This window comes from Anopheles gambiae, chromosome 2, assembly GCF_943734735.2.
Source record: "Anopheles gambiae chromosome 2, idAnoGambNW_F1_1, whole genome shotgun sequence".
Taxonomy (NCBI): Eukaryota; Metazoa; Arthropoda; class Insecta; order Diptera; family Culicidae; genus Anopheles; species Anopheles gambiae.
This window is the reverse complement of record NC_064601.1, coordinates 52904955-52932681: the sequence shown is the minus strand read 5'-3', so window position 1 is coordinate 52932681 and position 27727 is coordinate 52904955. Positions and strand designations below refer to the sequence as shown.

The following is a 27727-nucleotide window of genomic DNA, read 5'->3' as shown; positions in this document are numbered from 1 at the left end:
TACAGGCATTGCTGTTTGCAATGGAACGAAAGAACTGAAATCACGTTCACGTTGAATATAACTTCACCTTGTTATATTCATATACCTTGTATAATACCCCTTTCTGGCTCTCTCTCCAACCAAGCTCTCTGGCGATTGTAAATGGAAACAGAAAAGTTTCGAGGTTATTGGAATTTTGGAAGAATAATTAATGCATTTGTATGCAACGAGATAACCCAATTGATATTTTTATTATTATTATTGTTATTTTTATTATTATTATTATTATTATTATTATTATTATTATTATTATTATTATTATTAACATTATAATTATTACTAATGTTTTTTATTATTATTAATATTATTATTATTATCTTTATTATTATTATTATTATTATTATTATTATTATTATTATTATTATTATTATTATTATTATTATTATTATTATTATTATTATTATTATTATTTTTATTTTTATTGTTTTTATTCTTATCATTATTATTATTATCATTATTATTATCATTATTATTATTATTATTATTATTATCATTATTATTATTACAATTATTATTATTATCATTATTATTATTATTATCCTTATTATTATGATCCAGTGTCGCCAAAATTGAAAATTAATAAAATGTTTTCTTTAAATGCGTTGGTCGTTAAATTGAAATCAAAGTGATGGGACCATGTATTGAATTGGGAACAGTATTTATTTATTTATTTATTTATTTCATATATAACCGACGGACCACCGTGTCTAATCGGCAACCTTATAATTAAATTAAGGAGCATATAAATAGACCTCTAGTTATAAGCAAACATGAAATGTGACGTAGACGCAATTTCTCCTTGAACGTAGTAGATGTAGACATACTAAAATCGAACAAATCTAACACTTCATTGAACTCGAGGGACATACGTATAATAGGGTGTCCCAGGCTATGGTTGTTGCGGGTACGCGGTACACGGAGATGGAAATCAGATCTAAGAATCCGACAGTGAGCGAACAAATTGATGCTGGCTAGTAATGCCGGGGAATCGATCTCTCCGTTAAGGAGCTGGAATATAAAAAGGCATTGGGCGTTTTTACGTCGAGAGCAGAGTGGTTCAAGTCCGAGAAGCAGACACCGCTGATGGTAGGAGGGCCGAGCGGGGTGGGATTGCCATGGAAGGAGTCGAACCGCGTACCTGGTGATTCTCCGTTGAATGGCTTCGAGGCGATTGATGTCACCAACGCCACATAACAGTATAAAGCTCTACAGTATAACCGAACATGTCAACGCCTACTTCAGAACAATTCTATATCTCGCTGAAAGAGTCTATTATATGCCTGAGCGAATCTACAACTCGCTGAACATGTCTATATAATCCTCGAAAACCCTGTATTGTGACGTTCCACTTGTACAAAACTATTATGTCTTCAAGAATCTCTTGGTACGTGAATATTTATGTTACTAAGAAGTCTTCGCGCATCATTTTCGCCTTTTCCTCGTTCTATAGGAAATCTCAGAACTGTTCGGCCATCTTAGAAGACGTATAGCATGTCGCGTCATATTTTTTTGTACTTTTTCTATTTGTTTTATCCAGCGATCTGCATAAGAACACCACACTACAGAAGAAAATTTTAATATTGTAGCAGAAATTTTATACATCACCTAGAAACAGTGTAACGCGTTTAATTTCAGTTTGATTCATTAAGGTTTCTGGAAAATGTTTCTGTGTCGTTTTTATTCATCACGTTCTCGGCCTGTCTAACAACAGAACTATCGAGTGAGAAACCACTAGTTGGTGCGCCAACGTATCCCAACCAGTGAGGTCATACTGTACATGCAAAAAAATAGTCGCGACATCGTTCGAAGAATATCTCAACATTGTTTATAATTAAGCTTCCGTATTTAGTCGACACGTCTGAAACGATACAGCAGCAGTGCGATAGAGCCTTGAGTTTTATTATAAACGCATGTCGCATGCTTGTAAACATGAGTTTTTCGTTGACGCTCTTGGTGGCTGGTTAGCGATTTCAATATGAGTTCATTAGCATACACGTGCATACAACGGTGCAATAGAAGAAAGCGTGTTACTTGTTTTGTTGGTGTGATCTTTCTGCTACTAATGTTTTTTTTAGTGCACAGATCGCTTACATTTAGCCAACTAGAGTGTGAAGAACTTAGTGGATCATTCTCTAATAAAGCGACTGTTACTGACACCGCAAATGCATATGGTCCAAAGTATCCAGAAGCAATCTCCAGTGTGCGAAATTTACGCAAAAAAAGATATTTTAATCCGCCGCAACCTAGAACCTCAGTGCAACCCCCTTATGGGAAACGGCTCTGTCCTCAGCAAGACGTTCGAGATTATCAATCACATTACGCAGCTCCAAATGAAGCACAGCTATCAACACAGCCATATCGTAAGATAGATCGATCGCAATACGAAATATCTTACACAATGTCACCGTTATAAGAGATTTCTTCATTTCAGAGTACTTCATTTGGCCTTCTCTCGCTCGCCCTTGGAATGATGTTGGTAACAACTACGAAACTAAACATCCTCTCTCAAAAATGCCTGAGAGAAATTGTTACTGTCCCTTTCCTCTACTGGCAAAGAACAAGCTATGTTATCATGGTATAACATGTTTTCCAAAAACAACCACCTCCATAATATCAACTACAACGGCCATCATTCCTACATCTTCTACAACTGCATCCATCACTTCTTCAACTTCAACGATAACAACAATATCTTCAACCAATACGGAAACTACTACAACAACAACCCCAACTACAACGACAACTACTACAACTCCACCTACAACTACTACTACAACAACCCCAACTACAACGACAACTACTACAACCCCAACTACAACGACAACTACTACAACTCCAACTACAACGACAACTACTACAACTCCTCCTACAACTACTACTACTACAACCCCAACTACAACGACAACTACTACAACTCCACCTACAACGACAACTACTACAACTCCACCTACAACTACTACTACAACAACCCCAACTACAACGACAACTACTACAACCCCAACTACAACGACAACTACTACAACCCCAACTACAACTACTACAACTCCAACTACAACGACAACTACTACAACTCCAACTACAACGACAACTACTACAACTCCTCCTACAACTACTACTACAACAACCCCAACTACAACGACAACTACTACAACTCCACCTACAACGACAACTACTACAACTCCACCTACAACTACTACTACAACAACCCCAACTACAACGACAACAACTACAACCCCAACTACAACGACCACTACTTCAACTCCAACTACAACGACAACTACTCCCACAACAACTCCGTCCACAACGACTACAGCTAGAACTACTCCCACGACTCCCACTAGAACTACTCCCACTCCCCGACCCACTAGGGCACCTGGACGGTAATTCATCGTATAGCTCAATCTCAGTCTAAGACATTTGTCTAAGTAAATACATCTGTTTAAAAAGATACGCAAGCAATAATATCACACACGGTAAATACATCATAAATTGCACAAATTATAGCTTATCTTCAAAACGTATAATGTGAATAAATTGGAAAATTTTCACCGCATTCACTGCTTTCCATTGTGTACTGCTGTTGATCATGGTTGAAGTTGTTAAACTTTACACGTTATTTACACCAGCACTTGGACATCACAGTCACACGAAACGGAAGAAAAATGATATCAGTTGGGAGAGGGGATTTTGGTTGATAATTCGAATCGTTTTTACTCACATCAAATTATACTGTTTGGATTAATATATTATTTGAATTAACGGAATGAGATACTACCGTTGAGCGGGTTTTTGTCAGTTGGGAACGGATAAGATTGTGTCCGTCAGGAACGATAGGCAGTGCTGCAAAATGTCACTGTCAATGTCTTTAAAAAATCAGACTGAAACAAAATCCATGTCAGCGTCACGTACTCAATTGTCGTTGACGGACGTTTGAAACATGTTCGATTTGGTAACCAACAGACAGGAAAACAGGGCGCCGCCTAAGTCCAAATTTTTTATCGTTCTCGTTTTGCACTGAAAATTTTACACTAAAACAGCCTCAACGTAGGCAAAACATAAAACAGACCCCAACATATACAAAACTCCAATTTTTCGGGTCCACTAACTACATTGCATTGAAAATATCACACAAATACACACCTCATTGGACTGAAAGTGAAGCCTACTACGGATCAACTTAAAATGTGCACATATTCACTCACAAAAACATTTTAAAATCAAGTTGAAATTATTTTTTATCCGTTTTGGTGTGCTAACAAGTCCAAAAATGTTCATGCAACAAATAAACATGAAACAAATCGATTTGTTTCTCTTGCAACAAAAATGTTTCCGCAACATGAGTTTGACAGTTTGTCCATACGATTTGGCAACAAATGTTCCCGCAACATGTTCATAGACCCGGGCCTAATAGTTATGATATGAAAATATTATGGTTATAATGTGTACTATGATCCACCAGAGGCGTTTTAGGGCGAAATGCCTCTCAGTACGATCGCGATCTCTTGGAAAACTGGCGGCCGAACGGGACGGTCACGCACCCACGGAATCTTAGTTAATAAACGTAATATAGGGTAAAACTGTACGACGCAATGAGCTCATGGAACTCGAGCTAAACTGATAAGATTAGTAAGAATCACTATGACCATCGCCACTTGCCAGGTGAAGGTAGATGGAAAATTATCATGGTCTTTCGCTACCATCAAAGGTCTGCGCCAGGGTAACGGTTTTGCCTGTCTCCTATTCAACTTGACGCTAGAGCGGGATACGAGAGTGGTGTCTTCGGGAACCAACTTCTATAAGTCTCTATAATAACTGCGGGAAGTCCTTTAATTATTTGCCTTAAAATCCTATAAACGTACGTAGCGTGAAATAGGTTTAGTTAGCTTGGAAGCGTAGGAGGCGTCCACTATTCAAAGAAGACGGAAGGCCGGGTTGCATGTCAACCGAGATCCTGGCATAGGCTGATGATATAGATGTTGGACCTTCTTGTTTGTACGAAAGGAAAATTCAGCCTGATTTATTCTCTATTTAACTAAAGCCTTCTACACTCCGTTCAAGCTAGCAAGGTTGCTATGATCACAACAACAGATATCGTTAGTTTGCGGCTCTCCTATATAGCTAAAGCCTACCAAGGGATCGTGCAGAGAACATCGATTTACATATAAATGAGGCAAGGATGGTGGCAACATCAGCAGCCTTTCCAACAAGTCCAAACATACGGAAGAACACTTTATCTTCGACAATAGCATAGAAACTGAGTTGCGCGCCAACCGGTCATTCTATAGTCTGAGAAAGCAGTTCACCTCAAAGAACATAAAGCGACGGACGATTACCCCTATATAGTAGTAGAAATCGCATACGCCTCTCAGACATGGATACTGTCCATACCTTTTAGTCCGTCCAAAAGGTCAAAAGGGGCGTGAGGATAGCCGTCCCCGGTGTGATTAGCCTATAGTTGGTAATTAGCACAACCCACCAGCAGGCCCGAGACAGCAAAGCACTCAGCCGCAGAACAATACCGCGCCAGAGAAAGGCTCGCAAAAACTACGCCGCTACCAGCCAGGTTAGCGCCAACCACCACCAACTATCCGAGTCGACAATAAAGGAGGAACATCGTAGAATGTGGATAAGCGTAAGCGATTTTTTATGCGCTATATCTTAATTTAAGAGTACACAATTCTATTCTCTTCAATTAAGAGGGGGCACGCTCCATTCGGGGCTTAAAACCCATGACGGGCATGTTGTTGAGTCGTACGAGTTGACGACTGTACCATGAGACGGCTGACATGAATATCATTCTTGCTTAAAAAATACGTAGTTTCATTTAAAAAAAAACTAGCAGCGATATCCTTCTGAAAATTTCATATCCAGAACGTTATTTATGGCGAAACTTCCGTATTTAGTCGACACGTCTGAAACGATACCGCAACATTGTGATAGAGTCTTGAGTTTTATTATAAAGGCATGTCGCATGCTTGTAGACATGAGTTTTTCGTTGACGCTCTTGATGGCTGCTTTGCAATACGAGTATGAGTTCATTAGCATACACGTGCATACAACGGTGCAATAGAAGAAAGCGTGTTACTTGTTTTGTTGGTGTGATCATCCTGCTGCTATTGACGTTAGTTTTGGCGAACAGATCGCTTACAAATAGCCAACTAGAGTGTGAAGAACTTAGTGGATCATTCTCAAATAAAGTGACTGTTACTGACACCGCAAATGCATGTGTTCCAAAGTATCCAGAAGCAATCTCCAGTGTGCGAAATTTACGCAAAAAAAGATATTTTAATCCGCCGCAACCTAGAACCTCAGTGCACCCCCCTTATGGGAAACGACTCTGTACTCAGCAAGACGTTCGAGATTATCAATCAAATTACGCAGCTCCAAATGAAGCACTACTATCAACACAGTCATATCGTAAGATAGATCGATCGCATTACGAAAGATCTTACACAATGTCACCATTATAAGAGATTTCTTCATTTCAGAGTACTTCATTTGGCTTTCTCTCGCTCGCCCTTGGAATGTTGTTGGTAAAAATTACGAAACTAAACATCCTCTCTCAAAAATGCCTGAGAGAAATTGTTACTGTCCCTATCCCCTAATGGCAAATAACAAGCTGTGTTATCATGGTATAACATGTTTTCCAAAAACAACCACCTCTATAATATCAACTACAACGGCCATCATTCCTACATCTTCTACAACTGCATCCATCACTTCTTCAACTTCAACGATAACAACAATATCTTCAAGCAATACGGAAACTACTGGTACTGCAACCCCCACGGAAACTACCACTACTACAACTCCCACGGAAACTACCACTTCAACAACCCCCACGGAAACTACAACATCAACAACCCTCACGGAAACTACTACTACAACTCTCACTGAAACTACAACAATAACCCCCATGGAAAGTACCACTACAACTCCGATTGAAACTACAACAATAACTCCCACGGAAACAACCACTACAACAACCCCTACAGAAACTACAACAACAACCCCCACGGAAACTACCACTACAACAACCTCCACGGAAACTACAACATCAACAACTCCCACGGAAACTACCACTACAACAACCCCCACGGAAACTACAACATCAACAACCCCCACGGAATCTACCACTTCAACAACCCCCACGGAAACAACCACTACAACAACCCCTACAGAAACTACAACAACAACCCCCACGGAAACTACCACTACAACAACCCCCACGGAAACTACAACATCAACAACTCCCACGGAAACTACCACTACAACAACTCCCACGGAAACTACCACTACAACCTCAACTGAAACTACTACTACAACTCCCATTGACACTACAACAATAACCCCCACGGAAACTACCACTACAACAACTCCCACGGAAACTACCACTTCAACAACCCCTACGGAAACTACCACTACAACAACTCCCACGGAAACTACCACTTTAACAACCCCTACGGAAACTTCCACTACAACAACTCCCACGGAAACTACAACAACAACCCTTACAGAAACTACAACAACAACCCCAACAGAAACTACCACTACAACCTCAACTGAAACTACTCCTACAACAACCCCCACGGAAACTACAACATCAACAACCGCCACGGAAACTACTACTACAACTCCCATTGAAACTACAACAATAACCCCCACGGAAACCACCACTACAACAACCCTTACAGAAACTACAACAACAACCCCCACAGAAACTACCACTACAACCTCAAGTGAAACTACCACTACAACAACCCCCACGGAAACTACAACATCAACAACCCCCACGGAAACTACTACTACAACTCCCATTGAAACTACAACAATAACCCCCACGGAAACCACCACTACAACAACCCTTACAGAAACTACAACAACAACTCCCACAGAAACTACCATTACAACCTCAAGTGAAACTACCACTACAACAACCCCCACGGAAACTACAACATCAACAACCCCTACGGAAACTACCACTTCAACAACTCCCACGGAAACTACCACTACAACCTCAACTGAAACTACTACTACAACTCCCATTGACACTACAACAATAACCCCCACGGAAACTACCACTACAACAACTCCCACGGAAACTACCACTACTACAATTCCACCTACAACGACAACTACTACAACCCTACCGACAACGACAACAACTACAACCCCACCGACAACGACAACAACTACAACTCCACCTACAACTATTACTACAACAACCCCAACTACAACAACAACAACTACAACTCCACCTACAACGACAACTACTACAACTCCACCTACAACTACTACTACAACAACCCCAACTACAACGACAACTACTACAACCCCAACTACAACGACAACTACTACAACTCCACCTACAACGACAACTACTACAACTCCACCTACAACGACAACTACTACAACTCCATCTACAACAACAACAACAACTAGAACCCTACCTACAACGACTCCAACTACCACAAGGGTTGTACCTTCACCCACTAGAGCAACACCTCGACCTTAGTGCATCGTACAGTTCAGTTCAGTTTCTGCTTAACAGGAATGCTGAAAAACCTTATGAATTGTAAAATTTCTTCGTGTTGTAACAGTCACGAGCAGCAATGATTATTAATGCGAGCATGATTTCCATTTCCATCAAAAGCGAAGCATCCAGCATGTGCATTATTTGATTTGTTTTATTAAAATTTACTTGCCTCTAGGGCTTTATTATAATTAACTTACAGCTTCTTCTTTAGATATAATTAACTATGCATAACTAATTTATGTATTTCCAGTAACTCACTTGTTATACGAACAGCCTCATATTCAGATAACTTTCTTTTAATATAATATTAAATTACATTTTGACTTTTTTTATATGAACTAGTCAAGGACCGTTAGGAATCTGCCGAGTGCCCTGGAACTCAAAGATCCCGAAAACTCTTATTTGATGATCCGATCCAATCCCAGATGCGTACTTACAGAAGGGACAATCTTGATATGATCAACACTCCGCTTTTGCGTTCTTGTGGCTTTCTTGAGTATAAATACAGAATACAAATACGAAAACATAAATTTTCAAGTATGTTTTTTTTATTAACCATCAATTAATATCTTTAATATCTTTCAGCCAAAATACGGACCATCACGCTGTGTTACATTTTGAGTTGCTGTCTGTAAAATAATTAGGTCCGATGTATACTAATGCATGCTAAATTTGCTATAATTAACTGGGTAGTTGGTATTCATGGGTTCCAGCCTGTTGCTACGTGTATAGCACTCGATGAATTGAGTCGCAAACGGTAAAGATAATTTTAAAAACTGTCGTTTATTCAAGCAGTTTTAAAATTGGTGCTTTCTTTCCGCGTTCTAATTTGCAACTAACGGCGTTTCGCGATGGCGCCCTGTTCACGAACAGCTGTGCGAACTTGACCCTGGTTGAACCGCTTCCTGATTGGTCCTATTCTGGGAGAACTAGTTGTCGCACAAGCTAACCCTTTCGTCCCTTTCTATGTATTTAGTACGCATCTGTCGCCAGTGATGCAGTGTTGTATCGTGGAGTAAATACTGTTTTACCCGGTTTTTTTTTTGGGGTTTTGACCGGGTTTTTCCCTTTTTCGTTTTTACCCGGGTAAATCTTGGGTATTTTCGATTGAAATGAATTTGTAATGCTTTTTATCACTTAATTGGAAATATTTCTGCAAAGTTTGCATAAAATAGACTTTTCGATATCCTTATATACAGTTTGGGCTAATATACACTCTTTAAAAAAAGCCGAATATCGGGTAATTTTTTACCGAGATCTGCACAACTGAGATTTCGGCAATGATCTTGGTTGCCGAAATCTCGGTTAAAAATGTAAATGACATTTTGTTTTGACGTTTACGTTTAACCGAGATTTTCGGTTGGAGCAGGGGTCTCCAAACTAAGGCCCGCGGGCCGCATGCGGCCCTCAAGAGCCCTTAATGCGGCCCGCGAGGACTGGGTTAAGGTTAAATTAAATAGCTTTCTTTTCTAACTGATTTTTTTTTTACTTCTGAAAGATGAAAATCAATATTCAATAAAAGAAAGCTGCAGAAATTTGATATATTTCAATAGTATTTTCTTTTTAAGCAATACGGCCTTTTTGGACCGTTACTCCTGAATTAAAAAAAATAGTATTTTCTTATAAAACCGAGATATGAACGAGACTCATTCTAAAGGTAGCGTCAAAATGGCCCTCAACAAGGTTTATTGTGAAGCAATGCGGCCCGCGAACTGAAAAGTTTGGAGACCCCTGGGTTAGAGCAATCCGAGATTTCAGCTAACTATAAAAACAATCTTTTTTTGTGGTTTTATCAAGTTAGCGTAACAAGTTAGTTTGGGTAATACAAACAAACACAATTATTTATTGAGCCATAGTCATAGTCATAGCAGCTGCCATAGCCATAACCTGAGCCCATGATGATTGCCGGTGTACATCTTCTGCAGCATGATGCCACCGTCGTATCTGTATCTGTGGTGGGGTGGGAACCACAGGGACGGGCGCCGGTACAACACCAGATGGTTTATGTTTATGTTTATGTTTATGTTTATTTGTCTATCGATGGACAATAATGCCCTCTCGAACCATTTTAGCAATGTTTTACAATGAGTTTTTTACATTGGTTTACAATAACATAAAACATAAAAATGTGCACTATGGAACCAAATTTAACACAGAAACACGATCATTAAACTCAGTTGGCAAAATCCTCGGCTCAAAAGCGTCGCTGACTGCGTTGAAAGCACGGCACATAAGTATGAACGGGTCAGAGGAGCCAAATTGCGTTCTACGGTCGTCGAGGGCCAACATTGCCCGAGTCCGGAGCGGCCTGGCCGGAACGTACAGGTTGATGGCAGCCAGTAGTGACGGAGAGTCAATACGGCCGTCGAGAAGTCCCGTGATGAACGACAACCTGGCTTTTCGTATTCGCTCACTTAGGGTGGGTAGCCCGAGTAGTAAACACCTAGTCCGGTAATCGAGCCTTTGGTTCCATGAGCGAAGTGCAAATCGTGAAATTTTGCGCTGGATTGATTCCAATCGAGCTAACGGACGCGCTGCAGTTGGCCACCATACGATATTTGTATATTCCATCAACGACCGGATAAGTGAGCAATAGAGCGCCTTGGTGCAAGGTATATCGTTAAGCTCGCGAGTCATATTGATAACTAGTCCTAGCATTCTATTGCTGGTGGCTACTACGTGATCCAGCTGATCCTTAAATGATAGTTTTGTATCGAACAAAACACCTAGATCCTTAACACATAGTTTTCGCACCAAGGACTGTCCATCAAGCGCATATTCATACAATGATGGGCAGCGAGAACGACTGAAAGTGATGACTTCACATTTATGTGTGCATAGGGATAAAGCATTACGGTTGCACCAACACTGGAACTCATGCAAGGAAGTTTGCAGTCGGGCGTGGTCTTCTGGTTCACGAATAACACGAAAAATTTTCGCGTCATCTGCGTACAGTAGATGATTATCAGCCGGAAGGATCAATGTCGCGTCGTTGATGAAAAGAAGGAACAGCAAAGGACCCAGGTTGCTGCCCTGCGGGACTCCAGAAGATGCATGTACTGGACTTGACATGTACGGGCCTAACTTCACAGAATATTGACGATCTGTAAGGTACGATCTAAGCCACATTATCATAGGGTTTGGGAGACCAAGTAAGTCGAGTTTCGCTAGCAAGATGGAGTGCGATACACTGTCGAATGCTGCCTTGATATCCGTATAAATAGCATCTAGTTGTAAACCGTTATCGATAGATTTATGGCATTTGCTAACAAATTCTAGTAGATTAGTCGTTGTAGATCGCCTGGGTACAAAACCATGTTGATTCACACTAATATAGTTGCAGGCCGAGGCCAACAATGGCTCGTAGATTAGCATTTCGAACACCTTTGCACACACGCTGAGTGAGGTTATGCCACGATAGTTTACAGCATCATTCTTACAGCCCTTCTTGTAGATGGGTGTCATCCAGGAAGATTTCCAAGTGGCAGGAAAGGTTCCACACCTCAGGGACTCCTTAAAAATCTTCATCAGCGAGGGAGCAAGCGCAGAAGCACACCACTTTAGGATAACGGCCGGTATACCATCTGGGCCAGGGGTATATGAGGATTTGACACGATTGATGGCAGAGATGATCGTATCGACAGTGATGACTGGTAGCATAGGGAGCAGTGCACCAACAGGTGTGTTAGAGAGAGCATCGGCCACATCTTCTGGACCAGTAGTTTGAGAAGCGAAGTTGTCCTTGAAGCGCAAGGCAAACAATTTACACATTTCTGGCAGGGAACAGGCACTGTCACCGTCATAACGTATAATGCTTGGTAGCCCAGCAGATTTTCGTTTTTTGTCCATATAACTCCAAAAGCGCCTAGGGTACTTGCAGAGGGAACGTGCAGTTTGTTTCAAATAACTTCGGTGACAGGATCTATTGTATCGGCGATAGAGAGAATGAACTCTGTTGTAATAAAGACGTGACGTGCTGTTTCGTTCTGCTCGTTGATCAGAATAGGCTTTTCTTTTTTCTTTTTTTAATGCATTTAGTGTGCGATCAGCCCATGGTGGTCCACGACGAGGAATTTTAACAGGAGTGCATTCACATATAGCAGATCTCATGAACTCACAAAAAGCCTCTGTGGCATCGTCAATGGTTGAATAGTCCGAACAGTTAAAAGAATTGTCAAAAGATAAAATCAATCGCTCCAATTTTGGAAGGTCAACACGAGCATAATTCAGCCTTTTATCAGCATCAATGGCTGTAGCGATCGTAACTGGGGCTACGTTGTCCAAGTCAAAGTCAAGCGGAGGGTGGTGTTCGTCGATAGTAGTAAGGGGATATTCACAGACACGTATTGTAGAACATGTAGATGCAGCTGGCCAATTTGCGTAAATTAGGTCAAGTATTCGCCCCGATGAGTTAGTATTGGAGTTAAGCTGGTATAGTCCACTCTGATGCAAACCATCAACGAACTGGACACTGCGCGTGGAGCGTGCATGAGGCTCATAGAAATCAAAAGCAGCTCCATTTTCCTCTGATGCCGATGTCCACGATAGCGTAGACTGGTTGAAATCACCAATAAGCATGAACCTGTCTCTCGGACCAAGAGTAGTGCTGATATTAGCAACGAAGTCGATCAATGCACATATTTTCTCCTCATTCATGCTTTGGTTAGGAGGCAGGTAGGCAGCGGCAATAAACAAACGGTGGTCGCATAACTGAATACATACGCAAGTGAGTTCTAACAGTTGCGGCAACGTAGGAAGCACATAAGAGAGGAGAGAAACGTTGCATGCAATTAAAACACCACCCCCACGAGAGTGAGAGCTGTTAGTGGCATCCAGGTCGCATCGGTAAACACGATACTCATCTCCTAGGAGGAGAGCGGTGGGAATACAGGGATCGAGCCAAGTTTCAGTGAGTACCAATACATCGTATTCCGTCTCAAGAACCGACAAACGGAACTCATCGGCTTTAGAACGCAGGCCACGCACATTCTGATAGTACACAGTGATACAAGCCGCTCGATCAGTGGGTGCTTGTTGCATAGTGTTAGTAGGCGCTGTGGTGTTGCAATTGAGCGAGCTTATCGTAGAAGGTGAGTGTATTGTGTTTGTTGTCGAAGGATTTGCTCGAGCCGTATGCGCAAAATATGGGTGCGCTGCTGTAGTGCGGTTACTTCGGAAAAAATTGAACCAGTGTAGTTTGAAGTGTTTTTGAACGTGACGTGGACGGAAGAGTGGGTGAAGGGAGAGTGCAGTTCATATCGGTTGGTGATTGTTCGGTTTGTGTTCGTGCGGGTTCATGGATATGTGCAGGTGAGTACGGATTATTGTGGGGATTATTGCGTTGGGTACAAGGCTGCTGTGGTGCCGGTGAGTGCTGAGTGCGAGGCTGTAGTGGTGCCGGTGTCTGCTGATTACGGGGTTGTTGCGGTATCGGTGTGTAAGTGTTCGTGTGTTGTGTTCGTGAATGTAGAGATCGCGGCGGGAGCGAGATGAACTCACGCACACCGAGCCCGACCGGCCAGGAGGCTGCGTTAAGTGCCTTACTACGAAGGGCAGCAGGGATTCTGACCTTGAACGATACAGCACTCAATGGGCTAGGAACCGTTCCTGCTTTTAGCAGACTAAAAGCAATTGCGTCTGTAGTGTCCAACTGCAAACACACCAACGAGACAACTTGCTCTATGGTGACGGACGCAGCCAACCTTGAAAGATGCAGCCACAAATAATCGGTTCTTGGTGTCTGTGAAACAGTTGGTATTGAAGCGGAGGTTGTATTAGTACCTGTGATTATTGGTGGTAGTGAAGGACGATCGATCCGGTGAGTGTTGTTTGTATTTGTGACGTTTGAGATTGCTGCACTGTCAACAAACACGGCATCTGAGGATGCAACTGCATCACGAAATAATCTACGTCTTTTTCCGTTTGGTAGTGCATCTGGGAGCAATTGATTGCTATGTTGCAAGGATGCCGAATGGGCCGTGGCGATTCCGGCAAAGCCATCCCGAATCTCCTGTATTACCGGTGGGACCAAGCTAGCCTTCATGGCATCAACAGCAGCTGTGAGGGCTGCCTGAAACCCAACCTACATACCCATGCCCTTGATCGCCTTGCTACGCGGATTCCCGATGGCGTTAGTACACCCAATGCAACTCCAGTGCAGGGAGGCCATCCGTTTCACTTCGTCGATGACCGATACAGGCACCTTAGTGCACGCCAGATGGTATGTACCCTCACAATATAGGCACGTAATTGACCCTTCAACCGGGCCCAGTGCTTCCGAACATGCATAACACACATCCTCCATTTTAGATGCCACTGCAGATGAACGTCGAAGGAGCCACAAATAAAATCCAAATATATCGCGAACACGGTGGTTCTCGTCAGGAACACGATGGCAGGGTCACGAGACTACACTTATGGACACACTAAAACCCGTGTTGATTATAGCAAAACCAGAATACACCAATAAAACAGCGGATAAATGCGGAGCGATAGCAGTAGACACGCTATGTTGACAACTGTCAAAACTGAAGTCCACAGGTGTACACAGTTTGGATGTAGTACAGGTACAGGAAGATGAGCCGGGCATGGAGCGGGCACCGGTACAGATACGGTTCTGTAAAGCGGGCAGGGTGAAACAATCCTGAGTGAACCCTGATTAGACGTCACGTGGTCGAGTATTTGGATACTTACCTCGTGAAGGTGACTGGAAATGAAACCTGGAAGTCCGAACGGACCTGCAAAGGATGGTCCAATCGGACTAGAATCCGGTAATCCTTGGATAAGGACTGCTCCAAGCGACGATCTTATGTGCACTGGCTACGTGCGTTAACAGAGCTTCCTAGCCCCACCCGTGCCCGATCGTACGCTACTGATGCTCGGTTTCTTCACGCTGAATGTTATATTTTCATTTATTATGCACACTATTAATTTTACTTCACAAAATCACACCGAAAGGTTTCTGTATCACGAGATTCGCAAAAAGATGAATGACAGATACAAAAAAGAAGCCTCGACTAACTCAAAAAGTAAAACCGAAATTTCGGTTATTTTGACGGATGACCTCGGTGACAGCAGTGTTAACGTACGTAATCGGCATGTTGTGTTATCGAGTTTCGGTTAAAATATTTCTTTAACTTATATTTCAATTTTAAATGGAACTGACGGATCGGCAATGGGAAATTTTCCACTGACATATCAGTAAAACATATCAGAGCCGAGAGATTTCGGCAGTTGATTTAACCGAGGTCGGAAAATATTTTTAAGTGTGTAGATACCAATTACATCCAATGTGTAAAAACTCCCACTAGCTGTTGCGCGATTGAAAAAACCCAATCTACACGGAAAAATACGGTAAATATCCGTGGATTTTTTCCCGAAATTTTAAATACCCGATTTGGTACTTCCCTGGCTGCATGGTAATGTATTAAGTCTTGAAAGCCTGAATAGGCCGGCTTGTCCGCGTAGGACGTTACGCAAAATAGAAGAAGAAGAAGAAGTCGGTTGTCCGATTATTTAGCCATCCTTGGTCAGTCGACGTCATTATAGCGGAGTTGTCTGGTATTAAGTCGAGTGCTGATAGCATCACCGGGCCGTTCTTAGTCTGCCCGTCTCCTTAGTGGAAAGGCCAGAACTACCTCACAGTTCACCAACTTATGGGGCAGATTCGACTACTTGGTCCGCTGTAATCCTAGCCGGAGGGAGGGCACTGGTGGGGAGTGTGGCGAGTTCCGTGGGCCCGAGGATTCATCGGGGGATGTCTGCGTTGAGACCCCTATCCTTGATACTGCGTCTGGTCGCCCAGTGGCTGGAACAGATATGGGGGGGGACAGCGCGGCCTGACTACGACCATATCCTCGGTAACCCACCGAGCTTTCCCTCATCCCACTTCGGTTTCCTGCTGGCACGGACAGACAGACCTAGCCACTGTAGCTGGTTACCGTAGGTATCCTTTCCTATCAACTACAGTTCCATTGTGTTTTTCTATAGTCGATGCTGATCAGGCAGATTGCAGTACGCGCGATTGCTCTTCCTAACGCACCGTATGTTGTCTACCATGTCGAAACTTCAACACGGCCTTTTTCCTGCAATCGCGTAGGTTCTTAACTCGTCTTACTAGACCACTTCCACTCTAGTGTCCTGTCTCCATATTTTAATTCAGCGTAATTTTTCACAGGAGCATAGCTAAAGAGTGTCCTCAACGATGAGTGAAAAAGATTGTCCGATAAGTTTTCTGAGGAACTGTATGAAATGCCCTGGGAATATAAGTGATGTGAGTGTGGCTAACATAACGTTTACCTTAATTACAAACTTAGAATGGTAACTCGAACGGGAACGCCGCTTGCCAAAATGAGCAAAATGAACGTTTGAGTGAAGAGTCTGAATATGTTTACGAACAATGTAACCACTGTAGCATATCTCCTAAAGGTTTCTATGATCGCCTGGACGATCAAGTGTTGAAAAGTCCGCTTCGAACAAAAGTGTTATTCCACCTCGGCTCATGTCAGTAAAAACTGACCTACCGCGACGGTACTTGAGGTACAGCTGTACGCTCATCATATGGCGACCGTAGCTATCGCCTAACCCATTACACCACCATCGACAAATTTAAGACTACAGGAGACATCGACACCACCACAGGTTAAGAAATTATTGCTAAACTCTGTATTTGTTTGCTTGTTTTTTATGTTCTTGTATTTTATTGCCTCCAAAACCGACGAAGAATTTACTTTTCCATAAAATATATCAGCTTCTACAAATATAACGTGATTATTGCCTTTGCTCACATATATCGTTGTGAAATTGTACATGCATAAACTACGCTAAAATCACAAAAGTGGCAACTACACACACACACACACATGCAATGGGTCGTAGGATAATAGAAGCAGGGTGAGGTGTAAAGATATCTTGAGATCACTTCTGGTGGGAAAGCGTGAGAACGCTTAAACGCAGGTCGGTTCATTAACACTCAAAACCACAGCCCAAATGGTCCGCCTTAGATTGCCAGTACGTCCGATATGGTGGACACGTTGTCGCCGGTCATATTGTGCTCATCTTGAAACCGAGCATACCGCACGTGCGGCGACGGCTGTGTACGTGCTCTGGACGGTACGGTCTGTAGCTCATCGGCCAGACGCAGAACGGCTTTGCGCCTCCGGTACGCTACGGTTATCACGACCAGCGTTAGCGCAGCAACAGCCAGTGCTCCAACGACCGTATATCCGAGCGAAGAAACCGCCATCGATCGGTTGGTGTGATTGTTGGTGGGGCCGGTTTCGTTACCGCCCTGAAGAAGAGCGCTCGGTCCATTCTGGTGTGCGATGGACGTGTTCGGTGACGGTACGATAGGAAAAGTTTCCGTACGCTCGGTCGCGTTGTCTGGCAGAGTCACCATATCGCTTTCGGTAGCAGTTACAACATCGGACGTAATCACGCTCGGGCGCACGCTTGTTGCTGGTGACGTAGACATTAAATCGGGCTCCGAACTCACCACAATGGGAGTGTTTCCTTGTTCGGGAGCCACTGTAGTCTGGAGACCGCTTGTCGAGAACATTGCATAGGGTTCCGTTGATGAGTATCCACTCGACTCATCGATTGGGGCTGGTTCTGTTTCATTTGAGATTCTGGAAGCAGAAGTTAAACATAAACAGGGTCTTAAGTATCGCCTTTCACAGTTCCTTATCGTTCGAGGTCACCACCTAAGGTATGCTAGCTTGGTACAATTACACCGCACTTCATCCGTGGCCGTTTCGACGGTAGTACAGTCCCTGCCGCTCCATACACCGTTGCCCCACGTTTGACACTGAAAACATTGCAAGAGGTTGAGTTAGTGACCGCCCTTGGTTGGTTGCTGCTTCCAACACTCCATACATACCGTCACATTAGGCAGCCGGCGTCCGTCCAGCGACCACAGAAAGTAGTCATTTCTCCAGTCCACCAGCGTCCACATGCCGCCCTTCTCCACCGACAGCACGAACGCTTCGTAGAAGCCGAGGTCCAGCTCGTGCGCTTGCTCGGCCCGCTCGACAAACAGGTCGCGGGCGTAGTATACGCGCCCCAGACAGAAATACTCCGTCTCGGGGAAGGTGTCCAGCAGCCGGCCGCGGCCGGTGGGAATGCTGAGCAGCACGTGGTTTGGAACTGGCACGTGGCCAACGTTCATTTCCGCAACGCTACGGTAGCGATTCACCTCCAGCGTAAGCAGCTGGCCCACAAAAACGTAGTGCGGCTCGAGCGCGCAATAGTTCCGGGCGGCCTGATGCACGAAGCTTAACAAACTCGTACGTGCCTGCCGCGCAACGGACACGTTTTTCGATACAGTTAAGCTCTCCATCAGTAGCAGCTTGGTGTTGAGTTTGGTCGCACCTCCGACCATTGAGGGCGCTGGTACGGAGCGTTTCGGCCTTGGTGACGCGTCCATTAGCTCCAGCAACTGCTCAAACAGCGCGTGATTGTTCGCCTCTTCCAGATCGAGCAGGGGCTTTGCCTGCACGATGAACTCCTGGATTGCGGCCTCGGACAGGTACGCCGTTTCCGCGTACACCTTGCGGATGTGCGCAATGGATTGCTGCAACTGCTCGACGAACCGGCGGTACGCGCCGTCGTACTGGGGCGAGTGCCGGTTGCGCAGCGTTATCAGCAGCTCGAATGCATTTTTCAACGCATCGCGATAGTTGAGCCGATCGAAAAATGCCTCCACCGATTCCAGCGCCCACAGTACAGCTTCCGCCGATGGTTCAGCCCCGGGAAGAACGCAAGCGTCCGGACCGATGATCTTCGAACAGGCGCTGCGTGAATCACACACGACCGCGTACGTTCCGATGCAACCAGTTTTACTGTACGGAAGAACCGTTTCGGCTGATGTTATCTCCCAGTAGGTGGCCACGTGTACGTCCACACCGTCGGCCACGTACCAGAAGCTGTATCGCAGCGGGTAGTCCGGTTCGGTGTCCTTCGCGATCCCGGTCGCCAGCTTGTACACGGTGTCTAGGGCCGTTCCATTCGCTTCCGGGGTCAGCACCATCGGTAGCACCGCTTCCGGTGCTCCATTTGTCTCCAGCACGAACGTCCAGTGGCTTTTGATTGGTTCGCGTGCGGCTTGTGGTCCGCCCGGTTTACTATCGTCGATCGGTTCGGGGCAAACCGTTTCCAGGCGCAATTTATAGCGCGCGTTCGGTTCCAGCCCCTTCCACGGTCCGGTAAGCGATCGACCCGGAATGGACAATGGCACATCCTTCACGACCGTGTCGTTTCCATAGTCCACCAGCTCGGCAAGAAAGTTTTCCTCCACATCGCGAATGAACAGACCACCCAAGGTGCGGCCGTTCGGCAGCTGCGCGGGATCAAAATACGCAAAGCCGCCCTCCTCCTTCAGCACGGTCCAGTTGGAGTAGCAGTTCCGCACGAGTCCGGCCACGCTCACGAGCAGCTCGAACGGTTCCCCGGCAACGGCCGGATACTGAGACCACTGGAGCACGCGAACCGCGGGTGTAACCTTCGGATGAACCACCAACAGCGACGTCCACCGCGGTTCCGACTCCCGGTCCTCCCCGCCGGCAATGGAGGCCTGCACAACGTACTGACCCTCCTTGTAGAAGGTTACCAATGCCTCGCCATCGCTCACCTCGAACGTGTCGTCACAATTGCCGCCCGCATTTGTGCTCTGGCAGGACCACACCATCCCCTCCTCGACACCGGACACGTACGATCGCACCCGCACGGTTTGATCAATGCCGACCACGGCATCGACGGGAAACAGCACAGCTGTTGGGACACGGCGCAAAACGCGCACCTTCATGTGTGCCCTCGCAATCATTTCATCCACACTGGACGTCGAATACACCCGCACCTCGATGTCGTACGCCTGGCCGGGAAGCAACGTACCCGCCGGCACGGTAAGCGTCTTGGAGCGCTCCATCGCAACCGCCAGCGGTTCGCTGTCGTTGCGCCCCCCGTCCTCGGCGATGGTCCAGCGATAGAAGTAATCCACCCGCCGGACACAAAATATGAGCTGCGCCGTCACGAGATAGTCCACGTCCGCGTACGTCCGCTCGGCGCCCAGCATTACCAGCGACACGTCGTTACCGCCCCGCGTGGACCCACCGTGCTCGAACGAGGCACCCTGGTCCGCGTCCCGGTAGGTCATAGTGATGTTTTGCTCCTCGCTCTCCACGCCGGCCGCATCGAGCGCGACCACGCCGAACGTGTACACTACGCCCGGTACCAGCTCGTCCGTACCGATCGTCATCTGTCCGCGCTGCGCGATCACGTCCCGTTCGCGCCGGACACGCTGCTCGAGCTGGCGTACGGCCCGCCTCAGCCCGACCGTATGCCGCTGGCTGATGAATCCGGTGTCGCCCAGCAGCGTAAAGTACGCTTTCACCCGGTAGTGCAGCTGCTGCCCGCCATTCGTCTGAAAGCTGTCACGGAAAAAATGGGTTAGCGCACAGTAAGGCACGGTTGCGAGGAGAAAGTGACAGGAAGCAGTGGGCACTCAATAATGAAATCAATAATTTATGCGCTTCTGCGCCGCAAGGACACCTTCCCTCATCATTCCCACCCTACGCTCCAATCCAAAGCGTGTCTTACCCGATCGTTAGGTTGCGTGCGGATGCAGATTGTGTGAAATTCCCACCGGTGACACCACCGGCCGCTGCACTGTCGGGTGTGCTGCCATGACCTTGGGTCGGATTACATATAAACTCGGGCGCTATTATGCGAAACGTTGGTTTTTCCTGCTGGAAAGCAAAGCAAAGAAAGCGAACCTTATTGATTGTTGTGTACTAACGTGCTTGGCAAAAAGGGCAGATAACTCACCGCTAACGATCGTTCGATCCATGCCAAGCAAAACACCCACCATAGCACCGGTCCTATTAACGTTTTGTAGGACCGCTTCATGTCTCTTCTGTGATAATTACTCTTCTCCTGTTCAGTGCAACATTCCCACAGTCACAGGACCTAGACTCCTCTGCCAGTAGTCGGCCAACTGCACTCTTCAAGGCCGTCCGAGCGACTGAACGCGTTGTTTTTCGTTCCGTTGCTAGCAAGGCGCCAACCACCAAACGCGCCGGGAGTGTTTCGATGCGATTGTAAAAATAAACGGCAGGAACCACATGACACGCAAACGGTGACGCCGTACCGTACCGTCACAAACAATCCTGGGCGGGACCTGTTGGGTGTCGTTTGCGCGCTGCTATACAACCGCTACACACCGCTGAAGTCCGTCGAAGGACCCACATAAACCACCCAACCCAACGTTACTTTGGCCGGAATCGATTGCTGGGGTTTTTACCAGCGCTCTCCGAGTGACTGACCGACTGACCGACCGACCGACCGCCAACGAACGAACGAACGATTTGAAAATAACACACACGCATACACTCACTAACGCTAATCGCACAGGTACGCGTAAGGCTCAAGTTGTCCGCTCTCAACGCCAGCAGAGGATTGTTTAAAGACCCGCCAAAGTACTAGGATGGAATCGATTCGAAACTCGCTTGCTCCTCTAATTAGTCGATTTGACTGTGTTGACTGCGCACTAATGCTTTCGATTGCAACACGAAATGCTCGCCTACTGATGTTGCTGCTGCTGCTGCTGCTGCTACAACTGCATGTGCATCGAAGAGCGAGGAACAGACTGCTGTGATTTCAACACAAACACACTCTGGCCGTTTTGATGTTGTTGGTCCTGTTTTGCTTTGTCCCTTTTCGCTTATCCTTAACATCCAACTACGGCACCGTAAATGGCGAACGACCGCCGAACGGTCCTCTCTGTCGAAAAAAGGATCCTTTTTGTTGCTTTTCCTTTGCTCGTTTTGAGTCCGCTGGTGCGGGTGCGGGTGAACTACATCCTTTCCTTTGGTTTTGTCTGTGTGTTTGTGTGTTGCCGTTCGTTTCTTCACCCATACGCACCCCAAAGCGAATGGATGTAATCCGAGCGGTCCATAGTGGTCCATCCATCCTTGTTGCCTCTGCCCTGTTTTACGTCTTGGCAAATTAAGCCCACGACTGATTGATGTATGTATGTACGGGTGTATGTGTATGACCTTTTTATCCAAACATTTGTTTGTCCCATTTCGATACATATCGCTCAGAACCATGGCCCAGAAGATCCGTGGGAGAAAGAGTGAATAATAAACAAACCCTCTGGCTAAGAATGGCGAGAAGAAGGAGAAAAAAACGAAAGAACAGAACTACAAATCAGTGCAGGCAAAAAATGGCCATTATGCCGGTGGACGAGCGGAGGAAGCACAGCGGAGGACCCTCCCTCGCACCCTACAAACAGCTACGGTGCACAAATGCAGCTGCGGGCAGGCGTAAGTGCCGTGCACTTCGGTGTCCTGCGGGCTGTGTGTTTCGTTTTCATCGCGGATGCGTCTGGCCTGCAGATGATGAGCGAACGTGACCAGGAGACGATGGCTAGGGTTAGGCTTGAAACGGAATATCCTTTTCCTCTATGCACTGTCTTTCTTGTTTGCAAACATAAACAGTACATGTGTGTGTAGGTCAAAATGGTACAGTTATTTATCCAAAACTCTCCTGAAAACAATTTATTCGCCAACACAACGAAACTGTTCAACATTAGAAATAAATCATTGTATCTAGCAAAAGAATAGAATGCATCGCTTTTTAAAATTTACCCTGCACGAGATACTTCTCCGCTTCTTCTTTAGCGTAACTATTACACACGAAAGCAGTCATATTATTAAAAGCATTTGCTATTGAGTACCGGGTCCAGATGGGAATTGAACCCGTACCCGTCTATCGTATAGGCTAACGGCCTCATTACACCCAGATCTCATAATAAATTAGTTTCAATTAGTATAGATCACGATGTTGTAGTAGCAGGATAGTTTGTCCTACGTATGGGGGCACGTTCCATTCGGGGCATGAACTCATGACGATCATTTTGTTAAGTCGTACGAGTTGACGACTGTACCACCAGGCCGGCTTAAACGATGTTGTTAAGGACGGGCTACATTGATCGTACTCGCTGGTGTAATTTCGATTTTCACTAGCGCATCTGGCGGCGGCTAGCTGAAGCATTTTGCCAAGCATTTTGGAGCCGCTTCAGAAAATGTTATTTTGCCATGTTTTTTACTTCGGAGAAGAAAAGTTTTGTTAAATGTAGATACATATGTTTTTCACGCATTGCATCCATTATCGCAATGAAAAATGGTGAAAATAATACTTTGCTTTGAGATTCAGCACGTCCATTCCCTCGATGACCAAAAAAAAGCTTCCACCAGCCGTGTTAGTGAAAATCGAAATTACACTAGCGAGTACGGACAGTATCCCCCGGCCTTTATGCATTTTTGAATGCATTTTTTACTACTGCTACTCACCACTAGATGGCGCCAAGAGAAGACTCATGCCTGGACAGAATTGCGGCTGTGTTTAATAACCCGCAGTCAAACGGAGTGATTAAATATTATTTTAAACATCATAATACACTAGAGATTTATTTGTTGACGGCATAAAAACCATAAAGACGGATAAAAAGCTCTATTTTCTACTTTGACATTAATACCACGCAATCGGATCGGAGTCACAGCCCCAAAGCTACCAAGGGACGGAAGACTTCTCGGACGGAGAAAACACAAACTGTGAAGACACCAACGTACGTCCTTGGATATCGATGTGAGGTTTAGTCCGTTATCGTGGAGACAAGATCCAAAAAAATCGTATTCCTCGGATGATTATACTACATTCCAAATGCTTTTAGCGTGTGCAACCAAGTTTGTCGAAAGGCGGTTGATAATATGGGTTTAATTTTGTGACTTTGGTAATTTTCGGATCAATTATATGTCATTTAACACACTAAAGTTTAGCGGTTATAAATGACACGGCTATATAAAGCGATTTTATTTCTAATGTTCTACGCGTTTGCCGTAAGGCAGGCTGTGGCATTGAACAAGAACACTTCACGAAGCTTGGAGGAGGACATGTGAAGTACATCGGAAGAAAATCATTGTAACGGGAGCACAAGGTACGGAATCGATTTCCAATTGGCGACCAGGAGGAGCCAGCGCATCTACGTTGCATTTGTTTATATAATTATTTATTTACAACCATGTTTAGGCCATGAAGCGAAACGAACGAAGCAATGTATCATGTATCCTTTCCAATTATATTTATCAGCAACCTACCTAAAGGCCGGGCTACATTGACCGTACTCGCAAGTTAAATTTCGATTTTCACTAGCGCATCTGGCGGCGGCTGACCGAAGCATTTTGCCAAACAATTTGGAGCCGCTCCAGAAAATACGTTAATTTTCCATGTTTTTTACTTAAATAGGAGGAGAAAAGTTTTGTAAAAGGTAGATGCACATATTCTACACGCATTGCATCCATTTTCATGACAAAAAACGATGGAAAAACTACTTATTTTTTATATCCGGCATGACCATTCCCTCGATGAATAAAAAAAGTTTCCACCAGCCGCCGCCAGATGCGCTAGTGAAAATCAAAATTACACTACGAAGTACGATCTATGTAGCTCGGCCTTAAGAGCAGCATAGCGATACAAAATCACATAATGGCCGGGGACATTGTCCGTACTCGCTAGTGTAATTTCAATTTTCACCAGCGCATCTGGCTGCGGCTGGTGGAAGCATTTTACCAAACAATTTGGAGCCGCTTCAGAAAATATGTTATTTTTCTATGTTTTTAACTTAATTCGGACAGTAAATGTTTTGTAAAAGGTACATGAACATGTCCTGTACGCATTGCATCCATTTTCATGACAAAAAACGATGGAAAAACTACTTAATTTTCAGATCCGGCACGACCATTCCCTCGATGACCTAAAAAAGCTTCCACCAGCTGCCGCCAGATGCGCTAGTGAAAATCAAAATTACACTAGCGAGTACGGACAGTGTCCTCCGGCCTTAATCACTTTGAACCCCTTGCACATTTTACTGCACCAATAATTACATCGAAGGTTCAACGTGCAACGTGTTTGAAGCGTTCTTTTAGAACAGCTGCAATAATTTAAAAAAAATCCCCATTTGAAACATAGCTGACAATAGAGTATATGCAACGATAAAACCAAACTATAAGTTTTCGTATAGAATCGTTATCGCAGAGCGAAATAAATATGTAACAGCTTGGTACTTGAAACTCCAGTGAGGTGATTGTTTGTAAATAACATTAAATTACTACAAATAAGAAGCATAGACTATGCACAAGATCACTGCCATTGAAGGTATTTTCCCACCTCGCTACGAAAAGATGCTCCGATAAGATGCTTCGAAATGCATCAATGCTGAGAAAGGCCCACAATCACACATGCCTTCCTGCTTCCATCTTCTTACTAGGATTTTCCATCGAAAGGGAGCCATCGCAAACACAAATTCTCTCCACCTCCCATAATCTGTCTAAGGTCAGACGTTTCGATTCGAAGCCGTTCCACAGCAGATGGGAAACGGTATTAACGAACACTGATAAGGTTTTTATAAAACGAGCATCTTCGCTGGCTGTTCGGATCATTCCGCTAGTGAAAGTCGCGATCACAACAGTTCAGCTTTACGGTTTCTTTTTTTTTTCAAAAATGGCAAAATGGGCCGTATTTGGCATAATCTTTCTGATAGGCTTATTTAGCGAGGAGCTAAGGATAACGTCAGCCGAAAAGCTACAACTCGTCTATCAATGGTCACAGCTGAAGTCCAGTAACAGTAGCGAAGGTAAGGGTAAGCGGCGCACGGTAGTTCTGAAGTATGTACATCAAGGTTTTTATGTTGTGCGAATTGTTTTGCAGCATCGCAAAATGTAGTATTCACGGCCAATTCTGTCCCAGCCGATGAGGACACGTTCAACGCGTATGGCAATCTGCCGATGGGTGTCACCCATCACAAGGGATTCCTGTACGTTACGATTCCACGGCGCCGTCCGGGCATTCCGGCCACCTTGAACGTCATCGACCTGGCACGCAATCCATCGGCAAACAATCCGACGCTGGATCCGTACCCTAACCTATTGGTGAACTCACTGCGGGTAATTGGCATTATAGAATCATTGGAGCTGTGTGTTATACTCACCCATCCTCCCATTTCTCCATTACAGAGGGATTTCACCGCCGACCCGAAACGCATCATCTCTGTCTACCGCACGCAGGTGGATCGTTGCGATCGGCTCTGGTTCGTTGATACGGGATATCTCGAGTATCCGGGCGGTGCTGGCCGCCAGGTGCAGCGTCCCGCCCTGTGGGTCATCGATCTTACCATCAATCGGAGTGTGCGACGGTTCGAAATTCCACCGGAAATGGTCGAGTTTGGTTACGGCATTCCCAACATCGAGGTGGACGTCGATGATCGCGATTGTGGCCGTGCTTACGCGTACATTCCCGACTACGAGTGGCGTCGGCTGTACGTGTACGGACTGACCGAGGGACGGATGTGGCGGTTTGAGCACAACTACTTCTCCTTTGAACCACGGTACGGTGACTTCAATGTGGCCGGTCAACAGTTCACCTGGTACGATGGTATCTTTTCCGTGGCGGTCGGTGGACGGTGGGAAAATAGCGCTGCCGAGCGTACCGTGTATCTGCACGCAATGGCTTCCGTCAGTGAGATTGCCGTGTCGAATCGGATTCTACAGAACGAAACGATGGCGCAGCTCGGCAGTGGGGCGTACGGGCGTGCCTTTCACCATCTTGGCGCCCGTGGACCGAACACGCAAAGCTCGAGCCACGCGTACGATCCGCGCACGGGAGTGCTTTTCTATGCGGAAATCAACCGGAATGCGATTGGTTGCTGGAACACGCACAAGCAATTCACACCGGAAAACCACGGCATAGTGCATCTGGACAACGAGGAAATGATTTATCCTGCAGATTTAAGGGTAAGTTACTTTATGAACAAAAGAATGTTGATCGAAAACAGTAGTTTAATAATTTTGAATCGTTACAATGATCATCATCAACAACAACAGATTGACAGTGACGGTGATTTGTGGGTCATTTCGAATCGGCTGCCCATCTGGATCTACTCCCAGCTGAACCGGACCGAAGTGAACTACCGAATTTGGCGCCAATCGGCCTCTCGTGCCGTTGCTGGAACAGTCTGTGCATAATACCTTGCCGCACATACACGACTTTACTACAATGATAAAGAGCCGTTTCTTTCCACACGTACCGCAAATGAATCGTTGA

At 45.2% G+C, this 27727-nt stretch overlaps 4 protein-coding genes across 5 annotated transcripts; 3 read left to right on the top strand and 1 right to left on the bottom strand.

Moving 5' to 3' along the window:
* The first annotated feature begins 743 nt into the window (after positions 1 to 743).
* LOC133391890 (TBC1 domain family member 5 homolog A-like) lies at positions 744 to 3603 on the top strand. Its single transcript, XM_061648512.1, has 2 exons — positions 744 to 2399; positions 2471 to 3603. The coding sequence occupies exon 2, from the start codon at positions 2604 to 2606 to the stop codon at positions 3354 to 3356; it is 753 nt and encodes a 250-aa protein (XP_061504496.1). The 5' UTR covers positions 744 to 2399; positions 2471 to 2603; the 3' UTR covers positions 3357 to 3603.
* A 3239-nt stretch (positions 3604 to 6842) lies between these two features.
* LOC133391889 (mucin-2) lies at positions 6843 to 9771 on the top strand. Its single transcript, XM_061648511.1, has one exon. The coding sequence runs from the start codon at positions 6956 to 6958 to the stop codon at positions 8552 to 8554; it is 1599 nt and encodes a 532-aa protein (XP_061504495.1). The 5' UTR covers positions 6843 to 6955; the 3' UTR covers positions 8555 to 9771.
* Positions 9772 to 17242: 7471 nt separating this feature from the next.
* On the bottom strand, positions 17243 to 22801 carry LOC11175712 (uncharacterized). 2 transcript variants are annotated; one of them, XM_003436738.2, is made up of 5 exons: positions 21395 to 22801; positions 21167 to 21315; positions 18453 to 20997; positions 18277 to 18380; positions 17243 to 18201 (listed from the first exon to the last, which is right to left on the bottom strand). In XM_003436738.2, exons 1-5 carry the CDS (start codon positions 21473 to 21475, stop codon positions 17574 to 17576), a joined length of 3507 nt encoding a protein of 1168 aa, XP_003436786.2. In that variant the 5' UTR covers positions 21476 to 22801; the 3' UTR covers positions 17243 to 17573. The 2 variants fall into 2 exon arrangements, with proteins under 2 accessions (XP_003436786.2, XP_061501918.1); XM_061645934.1 differs by having other exon boundaries at positions 21167 to 21312.
* Positions 22802 to 25983: 3182 nt separating this feature from the next.
* On the top strand, positions 25984 to 27716 carry LOC1274469 (L-dopachrome tautomerase yellow-f2). Its single transcript, XM_061645932.1, has 4 exons — positions 25984 to 26261; positions 26336 to 26571; positions 26641 to 27417; positions 27508 to 27716. The coding sequence occupies exons 1-4, from the start codon at positions 26129 to 26131 to the stop codon at positions 27646 to 27648; spliced, it is 1287 nt and encodes a 428-aa protein (XP_061501916.1). The 5' UTR covers positions 25984 to 26128; the 3' UTR covers positions 27649 to 27716.
* Positions 27717 to 27727: the final 11 nt, after the last annotated feature.